This window comes from Rhincodon typus, chromosome 37, assembly GCF_021869965.1.
Source record: "Rhincodon typus isolate 14 chromosome 37, sRhiTyp1.1, whole genome shotgun sequence".
Taxonomy (NCBI): Eukaryota; Metazoa; Chordata; class Chondrichthyes; order Orectolobiformes; family Rhincodontidae; genus Rhincodon; species Rhincodon typus.
This window is the reverse complement of record NC_063368.1, coordinates 8078044-8105800: the sequence shown is the minus strand read 5'-3', so window position 1 is coordinate 8105800 and position 27757 is coordinate 8078044. Positions and strand designations below refer to the sequence as shown.

At 41.6% G+C, this 27757-nt stretch overlaps 1 protein-coding gene across 5 annotated transcripts; it reads right to left on the bottom strand.

The window, feature by feature from the left end:
- Positions 1–26253, bottom strand: LOC109916651 (testis-expressed protein 33). 5 transcript variants are annotated; one of them, XR_007265714.1, is made up of 9 exons: positions 25956–26253; positions 25368–25826; positions 25236–25259; positions 22771–22869; positions 10090–10520; positions 8947–9091; positions 7060–7170; positions 1977–2648; positions 649–760 (listed from the first exon to the last, which is right to left on the bottom strand). XR_007265714.1 is itself a non-coding variant. In XM_048617733.1 (8 exons), the coding sequence occupies exons 2-8, from the start codon at positions 25393–25395 to the stop codon at positions 666–668; spliced, it is 933 nt and encodes a 310-aa protein (XP_048473690.1). In that variant the 5' UTR covers positions 25396–25826; positions 25956–26253; the 3' UTR covers positions 1–665. The 5 variants fall into 5 exon arrangements, 3 of the variants coding, with proteins under 3 accessions (XP_048473690.1, XP_048473691.1, XP_020371971.1); XR_007265715.1 differs by having other exon boundaries at positions 651–760; positions 2384–2648; XM_048617733.1 differs by lacking the exon at positions 1977–2648 and having other exon boundaries at positions 1–760.
- Between the last annotated feature and the right edge of the window lie 1504 nt (positions 26254–27757).

Here is a 27757-nt window from a genome sequence, read left to right as displayed (position 1 = left end):
TTATGCTAGAATCACAGCCATGTTACATCAAGAATGCAAGAATATGCTTTTTTCCAAAGGTTTTTAATCTAGCTTCCCTCGTTATACTTTTTCTGTAGTTAATTAAGATATTTTTACTCGACTTGTTACGATACAAAAGAGTGCAATGCAGGTTAGATAAAAGTCAAAATTGTTCCATCTCCTTGTAAAGGAGGATAAAGATTTACATTTGCACCTTAATGTTACTAATACTAAATTACCCTAATATCCAAGCAGAATTGTTACTATAATTTTAAGTAGTTGCTCCAGTGTCACAATATACAAGCTGAAATGTCCAAAGCTAGTGAACTCCCAGAGATGTTTATTTCCCTATCTTGGCCAACCAGCTAAGAAGAATAGTCAGTTAGTAAGTAATGGATAAGGCATGAACAAACAAAGAATCGACTCAGAACCATCAAGAACAATAAGTCATTCAGCCAATTCCTCTTGCAATGAACTGGAACAGGCACAATCTACCCCATGCCACTCACTGTGGCCTTCAATTTTGTTCTTTTCAAATATTTAGCAAACTCCTTTTCTTGAGTCTAATTTCCATCCATTTTACAGGAAGTGTGTTCCAGATGGAGTCATATAGCATGAAAACAGACTCTTCGGTCCAACTCATCCAGCAAATTAAAGAGACTCTCTTAAATCTTCCTCATTATTTCATCTTTGCTAATTACAGTATCCGAAATTGGTGTCCTCTTGTTATTGATGCTCTTGCCCGTTTCGTGGAAGTACTCTAGCAGGATTGAAAATGAAAGAAAGTGTGATTGCAATGCGAAATAATTGCCACGTGATTCAAAAGGTGAATATTGACAAGTGAACTCAATGTCGATTCAGTTCCTGTGACAGCATCTCACTTTCACTTCATAATTTTTTTTTAATTCACTGAAAGCTTTAGCTGTGGAGACCCATTCTATTCCTTCTATTGGGCTTAAAAGATCCCACAACAATAGAGTTATACAGCACGGAAACAGATCTTTCGGTTCAACTCATCCATGCCAACCAGTTATCCTAAATTAATCTAGTCCCATTTGCCAGCATTTGGCCCATAGCCTACTAAACCCTTCCTATTCATATACCCATCCAAATGTCTTTTAAATGTTGTAATTGTACCCACCTCCACCACTTCCTCTGGCAGCTCATTCCATACACACACCACCTGCTGCGTGAGGAAGTAGCCCCGTAGGTCCCTTGTAAATCTTTCCCCTCTAACCTTAAACCTGTGCCCTCTAGTTCTGTTCTGCACTCCCCTATCCTAGAAAAAAGACCTTGGCTACTCACCCAATCAATGATTTCATAAACCTCCATAAGGTCACCCCTCAGCATCCAACAGTCCAGGAAAAACAGCCTGTTCAAAGACATAAAGGCATATTTTCCCCAGTGCCCTAATCACTGTTTTTGGGATGTTGGTTAACAGTCTTTCTTGTCAAGCCTAGCTGTGTTAGTCTTCCATGGGATATGAGCATCACTGGCAAGGCTGGTATTTGTTGCCCATGCCTAATTACGCTTGAATGCAGTGGCTTGCTTGGTCATTTTAGAGGGCAGTTAAGAGTCAATGCATTGGCATGGGTCTGAAGTCACATGTAGGCCAGACGAGGCAAGGACAAGATGGATTTTTCCAACAATCAATGATCATAGTTACCATTGAGACTAGCTTTCCATTCCCAATTTATTAATTGAATTTACATTCCACCAGCTGCATGGTAGGATGTGCATCCCCAGAGTATTAGCCTACTCTGGATTATTAGTCCAGTGACATTACCACCACACTACCATCTTCCCTTAATTTCCTGTCTCAAATTTGCACTTCAAAAAGATACTTAATTGAATGTGAAGCCCTTCGGGACAGGCTGCATTTGTGAACTGATAATCGTTTCAGAGCAAATGGACCCATGTGTCTGGTTTATAATGGAGGCAAAGGTTGCTTGTAAAATTGCCAAAATACTTCATACCTTTTAACATTTGACCAAAGCCTTATTGCTGTTGCAGTTTGTCTCCAAGATTCCATTGGCACTGCATTCGCAGGCTTTGCAGCATCATTTCTGGCTTTTGGGCAATTTTCTTCAGTTCGGTTATGACTCTCTTCAGTGATTTGGGTGGCTTAGGCTGTGGTAACAGTGATTTTGCCCACTTAAACTGCTGAGATAACCCTAGGCCAGCTCCTGGTTAATTTCAGCTGCTCTTTGATACACTACTGGAGGTTCCTTGACAGCCTTTCGCAGGCAAGGAGCTCGGTAGTCAGACACCTTTAAACAGCAGAATAAGGAAAATGACCCGAACAATTGTCCAATTTCTCTCCCTATCCCAAACAATTGCCACATAACTGCTCGATAAAGATTCTCCCTGCAGTGCCACTCACTTAGTGTCAGAGGTGGCTCAGTTGGTAACACTTTTTGCCTCGGTGTCAGAAGATCACGGATTCACATCCCACTCTGGAGAATGGAGCACAAAAATCCAAGGCTGACCCTTCCCAGGATCGCTGCATTGTTGGAGATGGCACGTTTGAGATGCGTCATTAAATTAAAGGTTCCATCTGCCCTCTCACACGGAAGTAAAAATCCCCAGACACAATTCGATGAATAAGGATCTTGATGTTCATTTTAACATTTGTTCTTTAACCAAAACTAACAACAAAGAATAAAAATAGTGAATCAAAGGAAATTTAACAGGGACACTGAACTGCCCACACCATCACTTTTTCAATGAGTAACTGAGAAGTGAGAAACTGGTAAAGAATAAATGAGAGTAATTATAGCATTTTGCACAAACAATTATTCTTCTGAACTCCAGACAATATCGGCCCATTCTGCTATAAGTCTTCTGATCAGACAATCATCTCAACCCAGGATTCAATTTACTGAGGCTTCGATGCATTCCTTAGCTATTCCTTAGTCATTGAGGTCAGTAGCAGAGAAAAGGGCCCTTTGAGTCTGAGCTGGTCAAAATTAACAATATAATTCTTCTAAATCCCACTTTCCGGCACTTGGCCCATAGCCTTGAATGCCTTCACCATCCATGACAAGTATTCTGAGGGCAACAGAGAGCATTGCCCTCCCTTATTCCAAGCATGGTCTCACCAAAGCCTTATACATCTAAATTTATAAGTGATTAAATGTTGCATTTAACATTACTGCATTTGGATGTATCAGAACCATTTAAATTTAATCATGATCACCATCATACACATTCAGATTAACTGAAACGCTTCCTTTTCTTATATTCAACATGTTGCGATGTTTATGCTCGCTAAGCTGTTTACATTGGAAAGTTAGCTGCCATATTTCACAGCAATGCATCGATTGTGAACAGTAATTTAGCTGCTTGCAGGGCAAACACTATACAATGATTCCCTCATTCCAAATCTTTAAATTCATAAAATAGGGATCCACAGTAGTTTTGAACACCTTGCTTTTATCCATGCCCTTCATTCAAACCTGGACTAATTAACCCATGATTTTATGGTGAAGACAGGCATTGTTTAAGAGCTCAAACTCTACTTGATCCAAGTTTTTCCACTAGGCCACACCCAATTAGGATCCTGCCCAAGGTCCACTTTCATCATTGTTCTAACACATCACACTTCAGGTTAGAGGGTCACTTGTTGCACTCTACCATCTTCCTCCACTATGTAATGTACTCCAAATCTGCATCCTACTGTTGTGGGATTTAATTCATTAATGAGTGAATTTGTTATGCAGGTGTAGCTAGCTAGACCAGTGTTTATTGCCCATCCCTAACTGAGGCAATAAGAGTCAACCGTATTGCTGCAGGTCTGGAGTCACATGTAGGCCTGACCTGTTAACAATAACAGATTTCCTTCACCAAAGAACATTAACCAACCAGGTTATCCAGAACCAGTTTGAGACAATCAATAACTGTGACATGGTTGCCATTAAATCAGCTCTTTATTCTGGATTTTACTGACTTCAAATTTCACCATTTGCCGTGGTGGGATTTGAACCCATATTTCCAGAACATCGGGTTCTGGACTGATAGCCCAATAGTATAACCATTCTGCCACCAGCTCCCCCTGAAGTGAGATGAGTACTTTTCTTTTCACTCAGCAGTTTTTAAAGATTACGTGAATTTAAAGTAATTTGTAATTGTCAGATTGAGGCTAGGCACCTCACAATCAATACAGAAAAGAACATCGAGTTCAGCACAGATCCTTCTTGTTTTCAATTTTGGATGCAAGATGCTCTTTGGCAATATTCCCTTGGCTCTTGTCATCAAATACCAAGGAAGAAAAAAATGAGATAGAATAAAATTGCATTCCAGATCATAATGATTGGTTGTACAATGTTAAGTCTGAGAGACTGCAGATGTAGGGTGGCAGTTTACAAACATGCCCCAAGCTATAACTACATACACCAGTACATTCATCACCAAAATAAAACTACAGTAACTCTGTGAAAGAAAGACTGATTCCTGGGATGAAAGAATTGTCCTATGAGAAGTTACAGAGTAGGCTAGGTTTATATTCCCTTGAATTTCGAAGTGAGATGATTTCATTGAAACAAAATTCTTTATGACCTTGATGGGGTGAATACAAGAGGATGTTTCTTCTGGTTGAAAAAGGGGTGACCCTCTCTAAATAGCAGTTAATTATCAATGAGGATTAGAAGAGGATTTATTTTTCCAGTATTAGAGTCACACAGCACAGAAATAGACCCTTTGGTCCAACCAGTCCATGCGGACCACAATCCCAAACTAAACTAGTCCCACCTGTCTGCACTTAGCCCATAACCCTCCAAACATTTCTTATGTACTTATCCAAATGTCTTTTAAATGTTGTAACTGTACCCGCATCCATGTTAAAAACAGCTGCCTTGAATTTTTTTATTTGGTCATAGTACATAGGCATCACTGGCAAAGCCAGTATTTATTGCCCATCACTAATTGCTCAGAGGACAGTTAAGCATCAACCACATTGTTGAGAGTCTGATGTCATCTATAGGCCAGACCAGATAAAGGTTGGCAAATTTCCCTGTCTTAAGGACATTAAGAACGGTTTTGCGACAATTAACAGTGGTTGCCTTTAGGCTAGCTTTTTATTGAATTCAAATATCATCATCTGCTATAGTGGGACTTTAACCAACACCCTCAGAACATTAGTCTTGGGTCTTGGATTACTAGTTGGGACAGTGCCACTACCTGACCACCACCTCTTACTCATAAGGACAGAATCACAAGAATAAAAATTTATATCTCATGGAAAAAAACTGCTGATTGGTTGGCAAAATTGAGTACACAAATTGGGCATAATCTTAATAAAAAGACAGATCAGACACAAAGGACAATCCTAATCCTTTTGTTCATGTTTTTAAATGTCACTCATACCTGGTTGAACTGACTAATAAAAACAAAAGGAAATTGGTAAAATAGCCTTTTATTCAATATTGAGTTCCCATATCTCATTTTACACTGATGGCTCATTCAGTTCTGGATCCAGAAAATCTTGGGACAGATCCAGTTAGATTTCTGTCTTTCCAAAGTAGATGAAAAGAACTTCAGGTCTTAGGGGTTGGGATGACAACAGGGAATTCACAGACACCAAAGAATGATTAATTTGTCTCCTGGTGGTCCAGTGGATACGGGAATGGAGTAATGGGAATCAAGGTCACTCTAATAGATCTCCTCTGCTCAGTTAAGACAAAATTATTTTCAATTAGGGTGAAATGAGGCAAAAAAAAAACACGCAATTATTTTCACATTGCACAAAACAGACAAACGAGGTGTGATTGTGTTCGATTGTTTTATGTCCTTGGTGGTCCTAATTCTCCGAATGTTTCTCGAGCTCTCCTAGCGCTTTCTTCAATCTCTGATGGATAATATTCATCTCAACCCAGTGAGCTACAAAAACAATAGACAGCCTTGCTAGAGTCAAAATGCAAAATGAATCATATTCCTTCACCTACATTATTTTTAAGGGGTGCGTGCGGTTTGCAGGGTGGTGTGGGGCAGGGGAGAGATCTCTACCAACGATCTCCTTGACTCAGTGACAAGTCTTGGATGGAAGATTCCCAGGACCACTACCTCATCCACACCCTTGCAAAACCCTCTTCCCTGTGCTAGAATGGAAACAAAAAAGTCTCAGGCAAAAAAAAACAGGTTTGGTCATCTCATGGAATCAAGCTGGGCAAAATATTGAAGAGCCAGGAGTTTCCCAGTATACACAATCCCATTACTCTATTTCCTAGCGAATAAGAGGTGGATCAACCATAGCCTGAAGGCCACACTTGAACCATTTCTGGGAGGAAAACTGCCTAGGGCTTCACTCAACACATCTCCAATCAACCAGCAAAATTGATCAGCGGACATTAAATTGTAAATAGGGCCTGGTGTCTGTTTAAAGAGGGCCGGAGACAGCACACAGCAGACTCACAGAATCCTATAGTGCAGAAAAAGGCCATTCAACCCATCAAATTAGCACTGACTTTCCAAAGAGCATCCCACCCAGATCCCAACCCTATCTCCGTACCTCGCATTTCCCATGGCTAACCTACCTAACTTGCACATCCCTGCACGCTATGGAGCAACTTAGCCTGGCCAATTCACAGAACCTGCCCATCTTTGGACTGTGGGAGGAAACCGGAGCACCCGGAGGAAACCCACACAGACACCATGAGAATGTGCAAACTCCACACGGACAGTTGCCCAAAGGTGGAATCGAATCCGAATCCCTGGTGCTGTGAGGCAGTAGAGCTAACCACTGAGCCACCGTGCTACCCCGAGTGTTTAGATAGGGCCTGAACATGAACTGCAGAGGAAGGTTTAAAAAGGGTTTGATCAGTGGAAGAGGTTGTAGGGAGGGGCTGTGGTTGGGTGGTAACGACACTGACTCTCTTGACAAAGCTCATCTGTGGATTAATTGCCTCCAGGGGAGCTGTGGTAGCAAAAGGAAGGGCTACAACAAGAATCTAATTCTCACCCTATCAATTTCACTCAATCAGGTCTTGATGTGATGTGATGCCCGGAACGAGAGAACTACATCTGCAGCAGAATGGCACATCGACAAAATAAATTATACTGTACCCAAATGATCCGTCGTTCTACCATGCCAGTGGTCTGGGCTACGCCTGAAACGGTGATGCACCTCCTTCGTGTAGGTAGATTGTACCTCGCTCTGCCATTTATCCGAGAAACCTGGCATTACAAAATAACACACAGTAGGTTTGCCACATAACGGCAAAAGAATTTCACTCAGCACCATTCACGTACATTCCGCCCAACTTGAAAAACTTGAGTAGAAATTCACCTTCCCGCTGAAACGGGCAGACTCAGCACAGAGAAGAGGAAATCCCGCTATGGAGAAATGACACCAAGAAGTGTTCACATTCATCCCCTCGAGCCTACTCCTCCAAAAATATGTCCGATCTATTTGCATACTGAATTCCATATTCTCATCTGCCCCCCGATAACCCTCAATTCCCTTGGCCCAACAAGAATCTATCCACTTCTGTCCTAAAAACATTTTGCAACCATGCCTCCACTTCCTTCCAAGGCAGACAGTTCCAAAGTTGTACAAATCTTCTGGAAAAAAGCTCTCATCTCTAACCCCAATTCTTCTAGTTCTGGACTGACCCAGAGGAAACATCCTTCCCACGTTCACCTTGTCAAGACCACTCACAGGTTCCTTTACACTTTAATAAAGTCATCCCTCACTCTAAACACCAGTGGAAACAAGCTCAGCCTGTCCAACCTATCCTCATAAGACAGCCCTCTCATTCTAAAACATGAATCTAGTCAACCTCCTCTGACCATATTTACACACTTAAGAGACCGAAACTATACGCACTATTCGGTATATGGTCTCATTATATCCTGTATAATTGAAGCACAACATCCAATTACTATCATGTGATTGGAAACCATATCCCAAGGGCATTAGTATAAGGATCTGCATTACTAGTCCAGTGACATTATCACTACATTGACATCTCCCTGCTATTCCAACGGTACTCTCTTCCTCGGGTGTTTCCTTTCAGAACCAGTTGTTTCGCTCTGCTGTCTTCAACGTTTCATAATCGCCATTTCCCTCTCTTCCTCCCCAGAACAATCTCTTTTTAAGATGGAAATACAGGGAATGATCTTTGATCAACTTGCTTCAATCAAAGCCACATGTAGTTACCAAACATGAAGTCTTACTCTAGAAGTGCAATCACAGGAAAAGCAAAGGCATCCGCATTCACAAACTGAATGGGTTCAACAACCGTCAAGGATTTGCAATTACAAGTTGGCTGATTCAGAGTCAAGTTTGCAAATAGTTTTGGTGGTTTTCCATTGAACAGTCTGACAAATCTGTCTTCTGACGGAGTTAGATAGGGCCAGGAGGGGATTGGCATTGAGGACAGATCGCCCAGTTGGGCTAGATGATGAGATTCCGAATATTACAGCGCCAAAGAGCTGAAACAATTTCAACTAAATAATTTCCCCATTATCCATTCCAGTCAATGTCACTGCAGTTCCTCCTAATGTAGGATAGCCCTATTCTTACTCTGGCTAAGATCTAAAACAGACCAGGGATCACAGCTATAAAATGTCCTTGTTTTCAAACAGCACAGAAGGGGGCCATTCTGCCAGCAATGCCTGTGTTGGATCTCCAAAGAAAAAGGAAAGCAGTTGTGTTTAATCCAGCAACACAAATTTACTGTCTATAACTCTATAAAGCCCTTTGTCCTCAAGTACCCATCCAACACCCTTTTAAAGTTACTTATAAAATCAGCTTTTAATGTGCAACTTGAGTTTAAAGTTACAAAGAAGAGACATGCATTAAAATAGCACCTTTTGCAGCCTCACCAATCCCCAAAATGCTGTACAGTTTAATGAAATACTTTATGTAAGAACAGGCTTGCTAAAAGAATGCTTCAGCAATACTAAAGTGAATACTTTGTGTAGACTTGTGGAATGAATTGGCAGTACCTGGAAAGATGTTGCATCGGAGAGGGTAGCCTATTTTTTCATACCAAGTTATTTCATCAGTGGGTTGCTCCTGTGACTGTACCAAGGGAACCTCTGAATCCAAGCTCTTTGCTGGCATCTCTTTCTTATTCAAGAACTCCTTAACCTTCACAGAAACAAGAAACTTAACAGGGTGGCTGAATGAACAGATAAATCATGTATCACTTCTCCCAGTTTCAATTTCCTCTTGCCAGCAGGATAGACTGACACAAGTACTGAGTGGCTACTTCAAGTATTTCACACAAAATAACCAATATTCACATCAACACACTGAGTATCAGAGATGGTTTCTTCATGGATGGCAACACAGCCAATCTACATTCTCCTGAATGAGATAGGCATCCAGCAACACCAGCTAACCTCAGGTCTGGACTTCCAACAATGCAACTTACTGAAGTCCCAATCATACAGTCTAGGCTCATGGTTTTTTTTTTAATTCATTCACGAGATGAGGGCATCGCTGGCCAGGCAGCATTTATTGCCCATCCCTAATTGCCCAGAGAGCAGTCTGGAGTCACACGTAGGCCAGACCAGGTAAGGGTGGCATTTTCCCTCCCTAAAGTACATTAGTGAACCAGATGGGTTTTTCCAACAGTGTAGGTTAAGGTCTGGTAGTAGAAAGATCAAAAACTTATATATACACACACACATGATATTTTATATATATTGTGTGTGTATATATATATAACATATATGCACAGCAACTGTATGATCATTACAAGATAATATGTTGAAGGGGAGATAAAATCTCTCCAAAGTGTTAGGCACAACCCTCCTAACTCTTCTTTGAATAGTGTATTAGATCAGATACTCTTCTAAGATCCTAAGACATTAGATAGGACCTCAGTTTAAAGTCTGAGCTGAAAGTTGGTTTTTCCAACAGTGTAGCACTCCCTCAGTACTAAACAAGGGTGGCCTACTTTGATTATATGTTCGCATCTTTGGAGTGCAACTTAGTGTCTCCACCTAGTGGTGCTGAGATGAGGGTGCTACCGACCAAGTCATGACTGAAATATCCAGTTTCATTACTGCGAAACTACCACCACCATTGTACAGCAAGCTAGGTGCTGAAACCAGCTGCACAAGTGCTCTTCCCACACTAACCTCGTCATCCGTTAGCAGCTCATCCACAATATCGGTTCTAAACTTATGCTTAATATTTTGGGGAATTACACACTTGACTTCTTGACTGGGGGGCTGTCCCAGAGCCTCAGACGATGGTGACTGTAAGCCATTGGTCATTGCACTTGGTGTGCTGCACACAGAGGATCTCTCTCTGTCAATTTGTTTCCCAGTGATTCTTCCATCGAGAGATGTTTTGTGAGATCTCTTTGGTTCAGAGCTGCAGTCTCTGACGTCCTGTTTGGTGCCACTGGCACTTCCTGATTTTGGGCTTGTCATTCTCGAAAAATCTAGGCAATTCCCAGATTTAGGAATGTTTACGGATTCAGTCTTGCACCTGTGCTGTTCCAACTGATGACCTGGCTGTGCATCACTTGGCACAGCGGCAACATTTTGTTCTTCTTCTGATAACCCTGTAATTAAAAGAGAGAAGGAAAAGGCTTGTATTTACACTGTACCTTTAAACTACAATTATGCATCTCAAAGGCACTTCAACCTTTGTAGTGACAACCTTTGAAGTGTATTCACTGTTGTAATGTATTAACCATGGCAAGCTATCTGCATCCAGAGACAGTGAGGTGGTGAACAGGTAATCTGTTCTTTTGTGATGTTAATCGAGATATAAATATTGGCTGGGACAGACAATAACTCTACATTTTCAAAACTGCGCCATAGGATCTTTTACATTCACTCAAGATGGGGCTTCGATTTAACATCTCATCAGAAAGACAGCACCTCTGGCAATACAGCAGTGTTACACTGATGTATCAGCCTTTGACTTTTGCGTTCGACCATGAAGTGCAATTTGAAAGCAACACCTTGTGGCTCACAGGCAAGATTTCTGATGATTGACACTGTAACGATGTATGGCTTCAAGAGTTGTATTTCACTCTGGTTTTCTATGGAGGAGAGGTTTTAAGGCAGAGGCGACGAGCAGTTTATCAGAACCACGAGAGTAAATGGCTCTTGAGGCCTTGGGCTTTTTTTTTAAAAAAGTTGGAACAATAGCAGCAGCCTGAATGGGTGTGGTCAAGCGCCCACAGAACCAGGATTTTGAGTTTTAGTTTTCTGTAGTTGCTGTTGGGTCTTGAAGAAGTGGAAGGTATTTTTTCCTTCTCTTGGTTACTGCCAAAAGCTGGGGGTTCTCTGCCTGCTACAGAAGTTGCATGCAAGACAATCTATTTTCTGAATTTGCATTTTTCCCTCAAGAGTGTGTTTAGGGGATGTTACTACTAATTAACTGTTCCAATATAGTACTTACTGTATCTATTCTTCCATTAAGTTTTCCAATAGAGTTAGGTTTTTCCAATTCCTTCTTTCTTTTGTCATATTTTAACTATAGTGGATAAGTAAAGTGTGTTTTGCTTTAAATCCTGTCGTCTGACTAATCGAATTGCATATGGAATGCAACGTGAAAACTTGAAAAAGGTTAGGGTCGAGACTATCTTCTGAATATTTTGAGGGAGTTTGGTCTGGTCCATGACACTTCAATAATAACAAAAGAGTTGAAATGTAGGAACTAGAAGGCACACTGGGCTTCATAATCTCATTTCACTGGTGGAAAGAGTTTAAATTTACTCAGAACTGACTGACCAATTTGCTTTTGTCAGTTGTGAAGCCCTTTCCCCAGAGTATGACCAGCATAAACGAGTTTCCCCAACTAGTGGCAGTTTCCTGTGCTTGACCACCTGGATGTAGGATAGGAAAAGGGAATCTCAACCTCAAGCTATTCAAAGGGAATACCAAGTTGAGGCTTGCTTTAACATGAAGGAAAACACAAACTGATGCAAGACACATTTTTCATGTTTGACAGCAAAAATTACTAGGCTAACAGTTAGGAAGCACCACAGGCATAAGGCTATTTTGCACTCGATATCCACTTGTGCATTTACTTCAGGTGAGAGAAAGAGTGATATAAAGGGATGGAGGAGTTGCGTTAATAATAAAGGAAAATGTTACATCTGTACTAACAGGAGATATCTGGAGGGCTCATTCAGCGAGACCCTATGGATAGAACTCAGGAATAAGAAAGATGCAATCACTGTGATGGGGTTATACTATTGGCACCCCAAAGCCAGAGGGAGATAGAGGAACAGATATGTTAGCAGACCATGGAGAGATACAAAAATAACAGGGTTGTGGTGGTGTGTTACTTCAACTTCCCCAATATTGACTGGGACTCCCCTAGTGCCGGGGCTTGGATAGAGCAGAATTTGTTCCGTGCATCCAGAAGGATTTCTTGAAAGAGTACGTAAATAGTCCAACTAAGGAAGGAGCCATACTAGATTTTATATTGGGCAATGGGCCTGGTCAGGTGATCAATTGATTGGGTGGGGAGGTGGGGAGCATTTTGGGAACAGTGATCATAACTCCATAAGTTTTAAGATAGTTATGGATAAGGTTCTCCAGTGAAAGTGCTAAATTGGGGGAAGGCTAATTACAACAGTATTAGGCAGGAATTGGAGAATTAGCTTAGGGTGGCTTTTTGAGAGTAAATACACATCTGGCACATGCAAGTCTTTTTAAGGCCAATTTATCATAGTTTAGGACCACAATGTATGTGTGAGGATGAAAGAAAAGGATAGCAAAATTTGGCAACCTTGGATGACAAGAGATACTGAAAAGGTTAGTCAAAAAGAAAAAGGAAGCATATGTAAAGTTTGGGAAAGTGAAATCAAACAAGGCCCTTGAGTATAAAGGAAGCAGAAAAGAACTTAAACAAGAAATTAGGAGCTCTAGAAGGGGCCATGTAATGTCCTTGGCAAGTAGGATTAAGAAGAATCCCAAGGCATTTTAAATATATTAGGAGCAAGAAGGGTAAGGCTAGGTCCACTCAAGGATAAAAGGAGGGAATTTATGTATGGAGCCACAGGAAGTGGGTGAGGTCCTTAGTGAGTATGTTATGTTGGTATTCATCAAGGTGAAGCACAAGAATGATGGTAAGATTAGGGAGGAGTATGTTGATATTCTGGGGTATATTGATATTAAGGTGGTGGTGGTCTCTTGAAAAAGATTTAGGTAGATAGGTCCCAAGGGCCTGATGGAATCTATTCAGGGATGCTGAAGGCGGCAAGGGAAGGCATTGCTGGGGCCTTGACAGAGATCTCTGTATCCTCTTAGCCACAGACGAGCTCCCAGAAGACTGGAGAATAGCCAATGTTGTTGCTTTGTTTAAGAAGAGCAGAGATAATCCAGGAAGGTTTCGGTCGGGCAGCCTTACATCAGTGGTGGGAAATTATTGGAGAAGATTCTTAGGGACAGGATTTACTTGCATTCGTAGAAGAATGGACTTATTGAGAATAGTCGGCATGGCTTTATGCAGAGGAGATCTTAGAATCGTAGGATCCCTATAGTGTGGAGGCAGGCCATTCAGTCCATAGATTCCATCACTGACCCTCCAAAGAGCATCCCCACCCCCCAATCCTATCCATGTAACCCTTCATTTCCCATGGTTAATCCACCCAGCCTGCACACCATGGGCAATTTAACATAGCCAAATTGCATAATCTGGACAGCATTGGACTGTGGGAGGAAACTGGAGCACCCAGACGCAGACACGGGGAGAACGTGCAAACTCCACACAGACAGTGACCTGAGGCTGGAATCGAACCCATGTCCCTGGCGTTCTGAGAAAGCTGTGCTAACTACTGAGCCATGGTGTCATTTTGTCTCATAAATTTTGATTGCGCATTTTGAGGAAGTGACAAAGGTGATTGATGAGGGTAAAGCAGTGGATGTTGTCTAAATGGACTTTACTAAAGCATTTGACAAGGTCCCTCATGGTAGGCTGGCCCAGAAGTTAAAGTCAAATGGGATCCAATGGTGAGTTGGCAAGTCGGATACCAAATTGGCTCAGCCACAGAAAACAGAGGGTACTTGTGGAGGGGTATTTTTCTGACTGGTGGTCTACGACCAATGGTATTCCGCAACGATCAGTGCTGGGACCTCTTGCTTGTAGTATTTATAAATGATTTGGATGAAAACTTTGGTGGTCTCGTTAGCAAGTTTGCAAATGACACAAAAATTGGTAGTTGTAGATGGGGAATATGATTAAAGGATACAGCAGGATATAGATCAGGTGGAAAGTTGAGCAGACAATTGGCACAGAGAGTTTAATCCGGATAAGTGTGAGCTGATGCATTTGGGAGGTCAAATGCAACAGGACAGTATACAGTAAATGTCAGGACCCTTAGGAACAGTGATATACAGAGGGATCATGAGGTCCAGGTCCATAGCTCCCTGAAAGTGGCAACACAAGTAGATAAAGGTTGCAGAAGAGGTTTACCAGGATGTTGCCTGGATTGGAGTGTATTAGCTATAACGAGAGTTGAACAAACTTGGACTGTTTTCACTAGTGTTGGAGGCTGAGGGGCGACTCTGTATAATTTTATACACTTATGACAGGTATGGACAAGGTCGATAAGTCAGAGTTATTTACCCGGGGTGGAAATGTTAAAAAGCAGGGCCAGAGGTTTAAGGTGAGGGGGGAAAACGTTTAAAAGGAGATGTGTGAGGAAAGTTTTTTTTAAAATACAGAGGGTGGTAGTGCCTGGGATGGTAGTAGAAGCAGATATATGTTAGCAACGTTTAACAGGCATTCAGACAGACATGAATAGACAGGAGATAGGAGGATACAGACCATGGGCAGGGAGATGGAATTAGTTTAGAATGACAATATGGTCAGCACAGACATGGACCAAATGTCCTCTTCCTGAGCTGTATTGTTCTATTTCTTAGCTGGGGGTTAATCAACAACCAATAATACCTCCCAAAATCAATATCCAACTCACATTCACCCTTGGAGGAGATGGGCTCAAATCAGCACAAACACAAGGGACCTTTCTAAACTAGCTAACTCAGCATTGATCAACGTTCCTATTGAAGGAGACCAGCTTCTCAAGTTTATCTTTTTTTTTTAAATTCATTCACAGGATGAGGTCCCTGGCTAGGCCAGCATTTATTGTCCATCCCTGATTGCCCAAAGGGCAGTTAAGAGTCAACCACATTGCTGTGGGCCTGGAGTCACATGTAGGCACATGTAGGTAAGGATGGCTGTTTCCTTCCCTAAAGGACATTAGTGAACCAGACAGGTTTTTGCAACATTCGGCAATGGATTCATGGTCATCATTAGACTCTTAATTCCAGATATTTATTGAATTCAAATTCCACCATCTGCTGTAGCGGGATTTGAACTCGAGTCCCCAGAACATTATCTGGGTCTCTGGATTGACAGTCCAGCGATAATACCACTAGGCCATCACCTCTCCCCTATAACAATACAGTCCGAGATTTTTTTTTAAATCAACCCATCCAGGCACGTTTTGACAGAACTTGAATAGGGCTCAACAGCCCATTGTTATACACTTATGTGAAAATGACTGACAGAAACAAAACGACCCAATAATTATGGGAAGGTCAGGTCGGCACAGGGAAGTGCTGTCGTGACCCAGTAAGCTCAGGGAGATTCTGAGAAGCCGCCAAATGCAACACAAGATTTCATTCCATCACTTTCTTGATCGGCCAGAAGTGCAGGTTGCCAGGCGAGAAAGACCACAGCAGGAGGATACTGGTTGGGGATGCTGGACGTTGATTCCCAGGAATTACATCCCACGTAGATTGACGATGACGGCATCAACTACATACAAGTCACAATTGGCAAGAGGGTGCAAGGTCAAGAGATGGCGAATAGTTTCCTGTAGGAGCCAAGGGGGAAAAGTGCACACCTGCTTCTCCCCAGCCCCGAAGCTGTTCTGGAAGAAACAATTTTCCTCGTGTTTTGATGCCAGCGGCGATTCCTTCCCCGTCGCCCACTGCATTTCCTCCAGCACTGGGAAATTCCATTGGTATCCAATGACGTAAATCAGGCTTCCACGGTACAAAATGGAAGCCTGATTTAAGTACGTTCAAGTAGTATTACAAAAGAATTATCAACAAAGAACATGCCACTGTCAAAAATAGCAACAGTTATGCACAATAGATTTGACGAAATGGCAAGCATTTCCCCAGGGTTACCCCTCTATCCAACAGTCTCGCATCCATCGTGACCAGGTTAATATTAACGCATTAGAAGGGAAGCATGGCGATAAAATTACTTGTGGTCTTGACACCGTAGGGTCAAAGGTCCTAGGCTCACAAGATAATGTTTGTGACTGCCTGTCTATTTCTAACTCAGGTATGGGTAAAATAGGTGAGAAGTTCACATCTTCATGGTGTTCTAATATGTCCTACAATTAAATAATTACTGTCAAAATTCAGTCAAACATGGCAAATAATTTATGCACAGCAGCAGCAAGCAGCTAACTTGTTTCAGTGGAGTCGTTTGAGGTAGGAATGTTGAACAAACATTGAAGACCAGGGGAGCTCTCCCAGACAATAGCATGGAAAATTTCTGGCCACTGAAGCAAGCAGTTGGTGTTTTGACTTAAATATCTCATTTAGAAGGCAGTATGGAAATGTTTGTCCAACCTGTGGTTATAGCTAATACCGTCCAATCCAGGCAACATCCTGGTAAACCTCTTTTGCACCCTCTCCAAAGCCTCCGCATCCTTCCTATATAGTGTGCTGACTAGAACTGCACATAATACTCTAAATATGGCCTAACTAAAGTCTTGTACAGCTACAATGCCCCAAGGTAAGCATGTCACATGCCTTCTTTACCACCTTATCCACTTGCGTGGCCATCTTCAGGGAGCTATGGACCTGGATCCCAAGATCCCATTGTATATCGTTGTTCCTAAGGATCCTGGCATTTACTGTACACCCTTCTCTTGCATTTGACCTCCCAAATGCATCAGCTCACACTTGTCCAGATTAAACTATCTGCCACTTCTCCATTCAACTTTCCACCTGACACTGCTAGTTCAGATTATGGAGGTTTCATGGTAGAAATCAGTTAAAATTTTTGTTGTGTTTATTGATCATCCATATTACTTTCCCTGTTCTTCACCTTTTTTCCTATAAAATTGAAGGGCGAATTCAGGCTTCTCCATATTTTTGGTCGCATCCTAAACAAATCTTGAAACTCAGCCTTTTGTCAGTGCTTCTCTTTCGAGGAACTGAAAGCATGGAGAGAGATTTGCATGTGTGTGTTATGGACCAGACCAGAGCCCCTCAAAGGTATTTTAAGAAGGTAGCCTTGACCCTAACTTTTTCTTACTTTAAAGGTAGATGTGAAGTGGGTGTTCCAGATGTGATGCAACTGGTCAAACCACTCAACATTAAGCAAAGCACAATTTATTCAAACACTATAAATTAAATACTAGCAGAAGAAAGAGGAACTTAGAATAATTTAACTATTGGAAAACTTAACCCAATAATAGATACAGTACCTGCTACTAATTAATTGATCCAATACAGTAACATCCCATAAATACACCCCTTGGCAAAAAAAAAAGGTAAATTCAGACACAGGTTCTTACGTGCAGTTTCCCAATCCAGGGGGAAGCAACATCAAGAGAGATTTCAGAGAAAGACACAGTTAGGAATCATTTACTGAAGCTTGCAACCCTTGTGGAGCCCAAACAGCTTCTCCCTGCTACAGCTTTTAATAAAAAAAAACTTAGAAAGCCTGGTCTGGGAGAACAGGCCACACCCCTTCCATTGTAACAATGTTTAAAGGCCAAGATAGATATATTTTTGAGGGTTATGGTGAGCAGGTCGGTAAGTGGAGCTGGGTCCACCAGAGAGATCAGCCATGATGTCATTGAATGGTTGTGTTCTTGTGTTCTTTCAAACTGCTTTTTAAAAATAAAACCTAAAGGTCTCTTGACCTAATGACTTAGGCTGATTCCAGGAGACACTTCAGTACCTCTGCCTTTATAACCTCCCTTCAAAAAAAAACCCAGAGAAAATAACCTTTATAAAAGTGTCACACTTTAAACATTGTCACACCTCCTCCCTTTAAAAAATTAACCATCAATATACAAAGATGGCTTCATTTTAAAAATGTTAGTCTTACTCTATTAGTATACTACAATGCATATACGTTACATTGACTCTAAACATGCAAACGCTCACTACTGCATTCTATTACAATCGGTTTACTCCTGCCACTGAATGCCTCCATCTTTCTTTATCCAAGTCATGACAATACGTCAGCAATTACGTTTTCATATCCTGCCAAATGTATAATTTTAAAATTGAATTGCTGCAATAATCAGTCTGGAATTTTTGTCCTTAAAATTTCTCCAAAAAACTTTAATGGGTTATGATCAGTACATACAATTGTCTCAGCTCATTACTGGCAATATAATTGTTGAAATGGTGTAATACCAACACCAAGCTCAGTTTTCTTCCCAATTGTGGAATATTTCTGTTGATGAGTTTTCAAGTTTCTGGAAAAATACCTGATAGGTCTTTCTATCTTCTTGTCATCTTCTTCTAAGAGTACAGCACCAACACTCAACATTCACATTGATAGCCACCTTGAATGGTTTTGTGTTGTTAGCTGTGGCTAACACTGAGGCAGTGGTTAACACCGCTTTCAGACTCACAAATGTCTTCTGACAGTCCACAAACTTTCTGCACTTCTTCAATAAATCAATCAGTGGAACAACCCCACTGCTAAAATTCTGTATGAACTTCCAATAAAACCCATTCAGTCCCAGGAATCATAGTACTGCTCTCTTCATCGATGGGGCCACCCGGCCATGACCAATAATATGGCCCAGGAACGTGGCTTCGGCTTTTGCAAATTCACTCAGCCAGGCTTATCACCAAGCCCGCCTCCTGAAGTTGATCAAATAATTCCAATAAATGCTGCAAATGTTCCCTTCATACATGACTAAAAACCACCACACAATTGGGTAATCCAGAAATGACTTTATCGGGTTAGTCTTTGAAATGTGGCTGGCACATTTTTCCATACCAAATGGCATGACTTTAAATTGGTATAGTCCATTCGGTGTTACGAAAGCTGAAATTATTTTCCGCTTTTTCAAATAAAGGTACCTGCCAGTAACCTTAATATCAGTGGCGCAATGGAGAGCGTGTTGGACTTCTACGAATGTATTGACAGTGCTGTTCAAAGGTTGCGGGTTCGAATTCCACCACAGTCGAGTTTTTCGCTCCAGGCGCATGACGTTGGGGTGGCATAGTGGCTCAGTGGTTAGCACTGCTGCCTCACAGCGCCAGGGACCCAGGTTCGATTCCAGCTTTGGGCAACTGTCTGTGTGGAGTTTGCACATTCTCCCCATGTTGGTGTGGATTTCCTCCGGATGCTCCGGTTTCCTCCCACAGTCCAAAGATGTGCAGGGTAGGTGAATTGGCCATGCCAAATTGCCCATAGTGTTCAGGAATGTGCAGGCTGGTGGGTTACAGGGGGATGGGTCTGGGCAGGAATGCTCTGAGGTTCAGTGTGGACTGGTTAGGCTGAAGAGCCTGTTTCCTCGCTGTAGGGATTCTATGATTTAACTTACCTGAATAATTTTGATGTAAAATTTGACCCGTGATCTGATTGTATCTCTGTAGGTAGTCCGTATCAACTGAAACATTTGAGTAACTCTTCTACAATCCTTTTAGCTCTGATACTGCATAACAGAATGGCTCCTGGAAATATCCATTATTGTCAACAATATCAATTCCCACTTTTTGTTTTAGGTAGACATTGAAGACCCTTGTAAAAGGTTCCTCAAATGCAGGAATGGGTATTAAAACTGCTGGTTTTATTACTGCCCGAGATTTTCCAAATTACCTGACATGTATAACATTCCTGGCAAAATTCAACTACATTCTTATGCAGTCCAGACCAGTAAAAATATTTCTGTATTTTGGTTTGAGTTTTCCTTACTCCTAAACGACCTCCTACTGATAACTCATATGCTACCCACAACACCTCCTTTCTATAACCCACTGGTAATAGAACTTGAATTTCTACCCATTTCCCATCTGCTGAATATGTGATGGTCTCCATTTCCTCATCAAGTCATCATTTAAAGATAGCAACATTCAGAAATACACTCAGATTCTTCTTCTGTGTATGCTTTTTGGTACAATTGCTTCAGTTTTTCATCTTTCTGTTGTAACTCAGTTAAATTTTCTAAACTAAACATATCCACTTTGTCCTCCACCTGTTCTTATTTTTCTCTCAACCATTCAATCAAACGTGGTCTCTGATAATTCTACTTCAACTTCCTTATCTTTATTCTTTGATTTCTCCTCCTGTTTCAGCCTGTGGCTTTGAGACCTCGTTATCACACAGCCAGGAAAAATCCCAGGATACGCTTCCTGATTTTCCACTGGTTTTTCAACCACAACAGGCACCTACCTGTGATCCAGCTATACCGTTACCAAGGACAAATTGTATTCCTGGAGCCAAAAATTCCTCCAGTACTCCTATTACCACTTCTCCACTTTTCACCAGACACTCCAACCTAACTCTACATAATGGAGGACTTCTGGTCTCACCACGAATTCCACATATTAACACTTTTTCTGGCAATAGTCCTTCTGAATTACGTATCTCCTCATCTCTCAAAGATTGACATGATTCTGTATCTCTTAAAATTGTAATTTCTTTAACTGTTCCTCTTGGCACACGCAAGTAAACCTCATCCTCGAAAGTGAATGGTTTAAGATGATCTGGCAATTTCTTCTCAACCAATCTCTGACCAGAGAGTTCATTCTGGTGCAGCTTCTTAACCTGCACTGTGCTTTCCTTTACCACTTCAGCAAAACTCAGTGGCTCATCCTGTTTTCCTACATCCGACTTCCCAGTGCATTTTTCTAAACCACCAACACTGACTTCCTGTGGCCTACTTTATTACAGTGAAAACACCTGAGCTTTTTACTTCTCTTTCCCTCTCGTGGGTACCCTATGGTACACTATCTTCAACGAGACCTACTTTTCCCCTTACCAGCTGAGGATTTCTCTTTTGCCCCAATTTCTATCCCTCACATTCTGTTTTATCCTCTCAAACTCAATGTATGTTTGACCAGGGTCCTTTCTCAGATTCCTGAAACGTTGTCTGTAGACTTCTGGCACTAGTTCATATGCACCTAAGATGGCTTTCTTCACCACCTCATACTCCCCAGGTACCTCCTCAGAGTGATGCAAATACCTCCCTCGCTCTACCAACCAACTTTGTTTGGATCAACAATACCCACATGGTCACCGGCCACTTCATTTGTTTCGCCACTTTCTCAAATGAAATGAAGGCGGCTTCTACATCCTTCTCATCAAATTTAGGCAATGCTTGGACAGATTTAAACAGATCCCCACCAGCCCTTTGGCTGCAATAGGTTTGCACATCCTCACTAAGCTTACCTTCTACCTCCACCTGCACTTCCATCCTTTTAAGTTCACTTTCCTGTCTAATTGCCAACTCTGAAGTTCAAACACACTCTCTTTCTGCTTTTCTTCTCTCTTTCTTGTGCTAGGGCCATCCTTTCCTTTTCTTTTTGTTCTGCCAAGGTTATTCTTTCCGTTCCTCTTTCCTCAGCTTTAAATCGTAATTCAAACTGTTTCAGTTCCTTTTCATGTTCAAGCCACTTCATCTGCAATTGAATCCTAGTCATTTCCAAAGATTCTGATGGCATTTCCAGCAACTTTAAATGTCAAGCTATTGCTGTAATTACCTTCTCTTTTCTCACAAAGACAACCCCAACCCCAGCTTGTCTGCCAATTCCAACAGCTTTGCCTTGCTCACGTTTTGTAATACTCCCAAAGTTATTTCTCCACACCCAGAAAACTTAGTGACTGAAAGAGCCATTACTACACAAAGCATGCCCTGTTTAAAGCAACCAACTTCAACAACCAAAAGAGACACTAACACCTACTACTGGCCGCCTTACAGTCCAACAACCCTAAACCCAAATTGGAATTATAGAATTATATCCCAGACAAGCCCCCAATGTGTTATAGACCAGACCAGACCTCCTCAAAATATCTTAAGATGGTAGCCTAGACCCTAACTGTTTTTCTTATTTTTAAAAGGTAGATGTGAAGTGAGTGTTCCAGATATGATACTGGAACTGGTCAAACCACTCAATGTTAAGCAAAACACAATTTATTTAAATACTATAGTTAAAACACAAACAGAAGAAAGAGGAATTTAGAATAACTTAACTATTGGAAAACTTAACCCAATAATAGATACAGTACCTATTACTAATTAACTGATCCAATATAATAACATCCCATAAACACAGCCCTTGGCAAAAAGAAAGGTAAATTCAGACACAGGTTCTTATGTGCGGTTTCCCAATCCAGGAGGGAACAACATATTGAAAGATTTCAGAGAAAGACACAGCTAGGAATCATTTACTGAAGCTTGCAACCCTTGTGGAGCCCAAACAGCTTCTCCCTTGAGTGTTGTCGTAGCTGCATTCATCCAGATAAGTAGAGAGTATTCCATCACACTCCTGTCTTGTGGTTCAACGTTGGGAAAATTTTGGATAAATCAGGAGGCAAGTTACTCACTGCAGAATTATCATCCTCTGACTTTTTTTTGTAGACACAGTATTTATGGGGAATGAGAGAAAGTGGGTGTAGGTGTAAGTATTAGCCAATATAGTGGTGAGTGAAGCCATCTGAAGACTCCACTGTCTAGCAGAATAGTAAACAAATGATGTGATCCCACTTGCCTTAATTTTACAAAATAGTTAATAGTGCAATTGCCGTACAAATCCAACCATGAATCATTCCAATCCATGTAGCTGTTTTACCTTTGTAGAAACCTTTGCTATCCAACGTAGTACCAAAGAGGGATCGACCAGGATACCTCTGACCTCCAGTCACTACAGTTTCGGGTTTTGTCAGCTGATCTAGAAAAATAATTTTTTTTGGAAAATGGAACTTTAAAAATTATGCTTGTAGGGACTTCTTGTGCACTTCATAGCTTTAATGATGGCCTCATCCAGAGAAGAAAAGACATTTCAGTTTGCACACATTTAGGTAAGCTCTCACAAAGCACACTTAATACCCATCAGATTTCATTTTTACTTATCCATACTGTTACAAAGTTAGGGAGAGTACTTGTCGATTGGAAGGCAGGACGTTAGAATTTGTTTCTAAAATGAATGTTGGGGTTGGGGGTGGGGGGGGAAGAACGTGTGGTCCCTTTAAAAGATGATGTGTTTTGTCTAAGCTTGGAGATTTTAAAAAATGTCTGTGAGCAGCAGCAAGTACAGAGAGTTCCTGAAATTTGATACAAATGTTTCAAAGACTGTAAGGTTAGCAACCCAGGCAGTAGTCTTATTTTGTTATTAAGACAACCAGATTGAATATCAGCCAATTAATTTAAACCAGGCACTTGGAGACTAAAAACCAATTAAATTTAAATCTGATGGTTCTGACAACCTAGGACCAATCCTATTGTAAGAAATTGATAGGTTATTGAGGGTATGAAAGAAAAAGGTATTTGAAAATTGGCATGAGAGCAACTGCCATCTGTTAGAGTAAACAACCTACAGCCCTAAAGAGAAGAAGATCACTAGCTCTCACAGAATCCTCTAAGCACTCAGAAAACCATCATCTGACTCTTAGCTAATATTCCTGACACAAGAATTTGACAGAGAAAGGCGTTCCCGAGTGAAAAACAGCAGAGAAGGCACCAAACATTCTGGAAGATGTATCCTGGCTATAATTTCGAGAGACTAAGTTTTAAGTATTTTTTATTAACTTGGCTTATATAAGTGGGACTTGTATCTTTTGGAACAGCATACCTTTATAATTTTGTTTTAGTCGAAATAGTTGGTAGTAAAGGGGGGGGGGGTATCTGTTTGGTTTGTTAGTAGTTCTGTTAATTTGTTCATTGTTAGAGTTAAATAAATTGTTGCTTGTTGATTATCGATTGACTGTCAGGAGTTCATTTCAGTTAACCACTCCTTTATAACAGATTGGGGGTGGGGGTGAGAGGCAGGTTATACCACTTTTCACACTTCCTTTAACAGATTATGAGGTGAAGCGAGCTTCTCTAGCTGTTTCGGTTTAGATTTTGGGGGGTTCAACCTCTGCTTTATAACAACACTACCTTATCCACAACTGTAATGAGCTTCTCTACCTTTTGTAACAGAAATAATTCACACGGACACAGCTGGGATTGGAAAAGCTATAAGGGGGAGGCATATTGGCTCAGTAGTTAGCAAGTGCCTGGGTTCAATTCCACCCTCTGGCGACTGTCCGTGTGGAGCTTGCACATTCTCCCCACATCTGATTGGGTTTGCTCCGAGTTCTCCAGTTTCCTCCTAAGGTCCAAAGAAGGGCAGGTTAGGTGGGCTAGTCCTGGGAAATGCGGGATCACAGTGACAGGGTGGGTCTGGGTCAGATGTTCTTCAGAGGGTTTGTGTAGGCTTGATGGGCCGAATGGCCTGCTTCCACACTGTAGGAATGCTGTGATTTAATAAGATATAGGAGTAGGGATGTACATTCCACTATTCAGTAAGATCATAGCTGATAATATTACATTGTTCCCCTGTACCTGGTAGAGGTGGCTGCAGGTTACTGCTAGGCTTATTTATCTTCAGGGCCTTTGTTAAGTTTCTTTAAGCAGAAGGAGAAATCACCAAAAATATGCCAGTGCTGGGTTTGATTGACAGGGAAATATTACTCAGTTGATGAAATGCTAGTATTGCAGTATGGCTTAAGCTCCCAACTCCTTCACCCCGCCCCACCAGGGGTCACTTTGCTGCTTTCTTTTATATTACCGACACAGTCCCTTCCCCTAACACCCACCTACCTCCCTCAGAATTGGGTTATGATGAACCGTAACGAGTCTGTAGCCTCTCTCCAACTGTGAAGCTGTCCTCTACATGTTACACCAATTTCCATACTGGCTTAAAATGTGTCTTTTACATTCATTGCACAGCCTCTATCTTCCTTGACCTCACGCGTTTCACACACCTTCCCTCACCTCTGAGATAACAAGGTGTAGAGCTGGATGAACACAGCAGGCCAAGCAGCATCAGAGGAGCAGGAAGGCTGACGTTTCCGGCCTAGGCCCTTCTCACCTCTGTTCACTTTTTAACATTTTGCATAACTTTGTGTCATGTTGCATGACTCTCTGAAGCTAGAAATTTGAGCAGTTTTTACCCGTTCCGATTTCTGACATTGCTAAAGCCAACCCTACAGTGAAACCTATAGATTAAACATTCATCCAAGCAGGAGGGGGCATAATGGAAAACAGTATTACCTACAATTTCAGCCGTTTCCGAAACTGCAAGAGAAAAAAAAATAAATGGGTCAAATGTTTAATTTTTGCATCATTAACAATTTTGCAAAACATTGAGCAATTTTAGGTTTTCAGGTCAAAGAAGTTACCAACCTTGAAACTGAGCACACTCAGGATCCATTGCAACTTCCAGTGATGGCAGGGGCTGGAGTCACAAGCTCTTCACACTGCCAATCAGGACGGTCTCTGTATGAGTTCCACCAACCAACAGTGTCGTAACTCATCATGTGTTGTTCGAATGTATCGAACGTTGCCAGGCAACAACAATAATAAACATTCGATTGAAGTGTAGCAACCAGCGGAATGGAAACAACGTTAAAATAGGACGCCCTTCTCGGTGACAATTGGAACTGTATGTAGTTATTGTTAACGCCAAGAACAGATTTGTCAATCCCTGCTGGCATTCTCCGACATTTTCCGTTTTTTTTTCCATTCTCCCTCTAGCACTTTAACGCCAAATCTTAAAGATATAATCAGGAACTTTTTCGGGTAAAAGATGGACCTTAAGCGTTTACAACTGGAATCAGAGCAACGTAGTGCGCTTCTGGAAATCTAAAACAAACACGGAAAATGCTAGAGAAACTGCATCATCGGTGGAATGGGAAATAGAGTTAACGTTTTCGACGCGGAATGACTTCTTCAGTCATACCAGACTGGAAACCATAACTCGGTTTTACTTACCACGGATGCTGCTGAGTTTCTTGAGCAATTTTGTGTATTTGTTTCAAATCTTTCAGCTAGATTCGCTCTGGGGAACTTTTCCGGATCAAAGACCAGGGAATCCCAAACATAAACATTTCGTGGCAGAGAGAGAGGCTGTAGAAGAATTGCGACACGCTGACAATTTGATAGCCCTTATTTTGTGGTGATATCGCGTTAGCGTTAACGGTCATAGACTGACAGCGACTTCGGGATGCAGCGTATGTGCACAGTAACGGAGAAAAAGTGGAAGTTGTTGCCAGCGATTCCACATTCCTTCGCTGAGGTACACCCAGACTGCAAATAACCACGGGCATAATTAATTAATGAAAACTTCCACATGCAGGAGCGCCTGCAAAAACAAAAGTTGCACCTTTCAGACCCGAGCATAGCTGTAATTATTAAATTAGTGTGCTACTGAACAGGCATGGAGAAAACTCAAGGACCCAATTATTGGCACATTTCCAGGTCCCTTATTACCCCGCCTACACGCCCCCCGCCCTCCACCAAACCCCCAACTTTTTAAACCCTCTCACATCCTTCAGGTGCCCAGAATTGGGAACTGTAGTTACAAATTTGTTTCAGATAAGTTTAGGACTTTTTTTTCCCCCAATTTGATGCGTCTATTTATAAAGCTATCGATGACACTTTGCTGTAACTTTGTCAATAACACAACTTAGTCCTTCGCATTATGAAACCAGCCCTGCATTATCGAACCAAGTTCTGTGTAATCATCAGATAGCAACATCCAAACCCCTCCGTTAACACCACCGTACAAGGTACTGTTCTGGTCACCCGGCTTTAGGAGGTTTATTTTTAAAATTGGAGGGTGTACAGCAGAGACTTATAGGAAAGCTACCAGGTCTGGAGTGTTTGAGATACAAGGAGGAGCATACACAAGGTGAATAGCAAAGGTCTTTTGCCTACAGTAGGGGAATCCAAAACTAGAGGGCATAATTAAGGTAAGAAGAGAAAGATTTAAAAAGGGACCTGGAGGGCAACTTTTTCCACAGAGGGCAGTTCCTATGTGTAATAATCTATCAAAGTAGTAGATACAGGTACAATTACAACACTTTTGGGTAGGTACATGGATAGGAAAGGTTTAGAAGGTTGTGGGCCAAACACAGGCTAATAGGACAAATTTAGTTTGTGAAGCCTGGTCAGCATGGGCGAGTTGGACCAAAAGGTCTGATTCTATGGTGTATGACTATGACTGTCCTGAACAAGACCACATTCAAATTTAAGACCTGGATACTATCAGGTTTCGTTATAACAAGATGCAGGTAATAGTTGAACCATAAAACAACCGAGCAGTAACCATCTCCAACTGGGGGAGGCGATGGCCTAGTGGTACTATCAGTGGACTATTAATCCAGAGACCCAGATAATGTTCTGGGGACCTAGGTTTAAATCCCCCCACAGCAGATGGTGGAATATGAATTCAAAAAAAAATCTGGAATTCAGAATCTAATGATGACCATGAACCCATTGTCTTTTATCAGAAAAACCCATCTGGTTCACTAATATACTTTAGGAAAGGAAACTGCCATCCTTACCTGGTCTGGCCTACATGTGACTCCAGGCCCACAGCAATGTGGTTGACTCTGAACTGCCCTCTGGGCAATTAGGGATGGGCCAATAAATGCTGCCTGGTCAGCAACACCCTCATCCTGTGAATGAATAAAGGAAGGGAAAATCTAACAACTACCCCTTCACCTTCAAGGGTATTGCCATCCCTGAAACATTGAGGGTCACTACTGACCTGAAACTCAAATACAAGTAGT

Bases quoted from the DNA above. Each gene is read 5' to 3' on its own strand.
- LOC109916651 (XM_048617733.1), bottom strand. From the start codon at position 25,395: ATGGATCCTGAGTGTGCTCAGTTTCAAG. The intron at 22,870-25,235 runs GTAATACTGTTT...TTATTTTTCTAG, and splicing joins GGAAACGGCTGAAATTGTAG to ATCAGCTGACAAAACCCGAA. The intron at 9,092-10,089 runs GTTAGTGTGGGA...GTTTCTGTGAAG, and splicing joins AGCTGCTAACGGATGACGAG to GTTAAGGAGTTCTTGAATAA.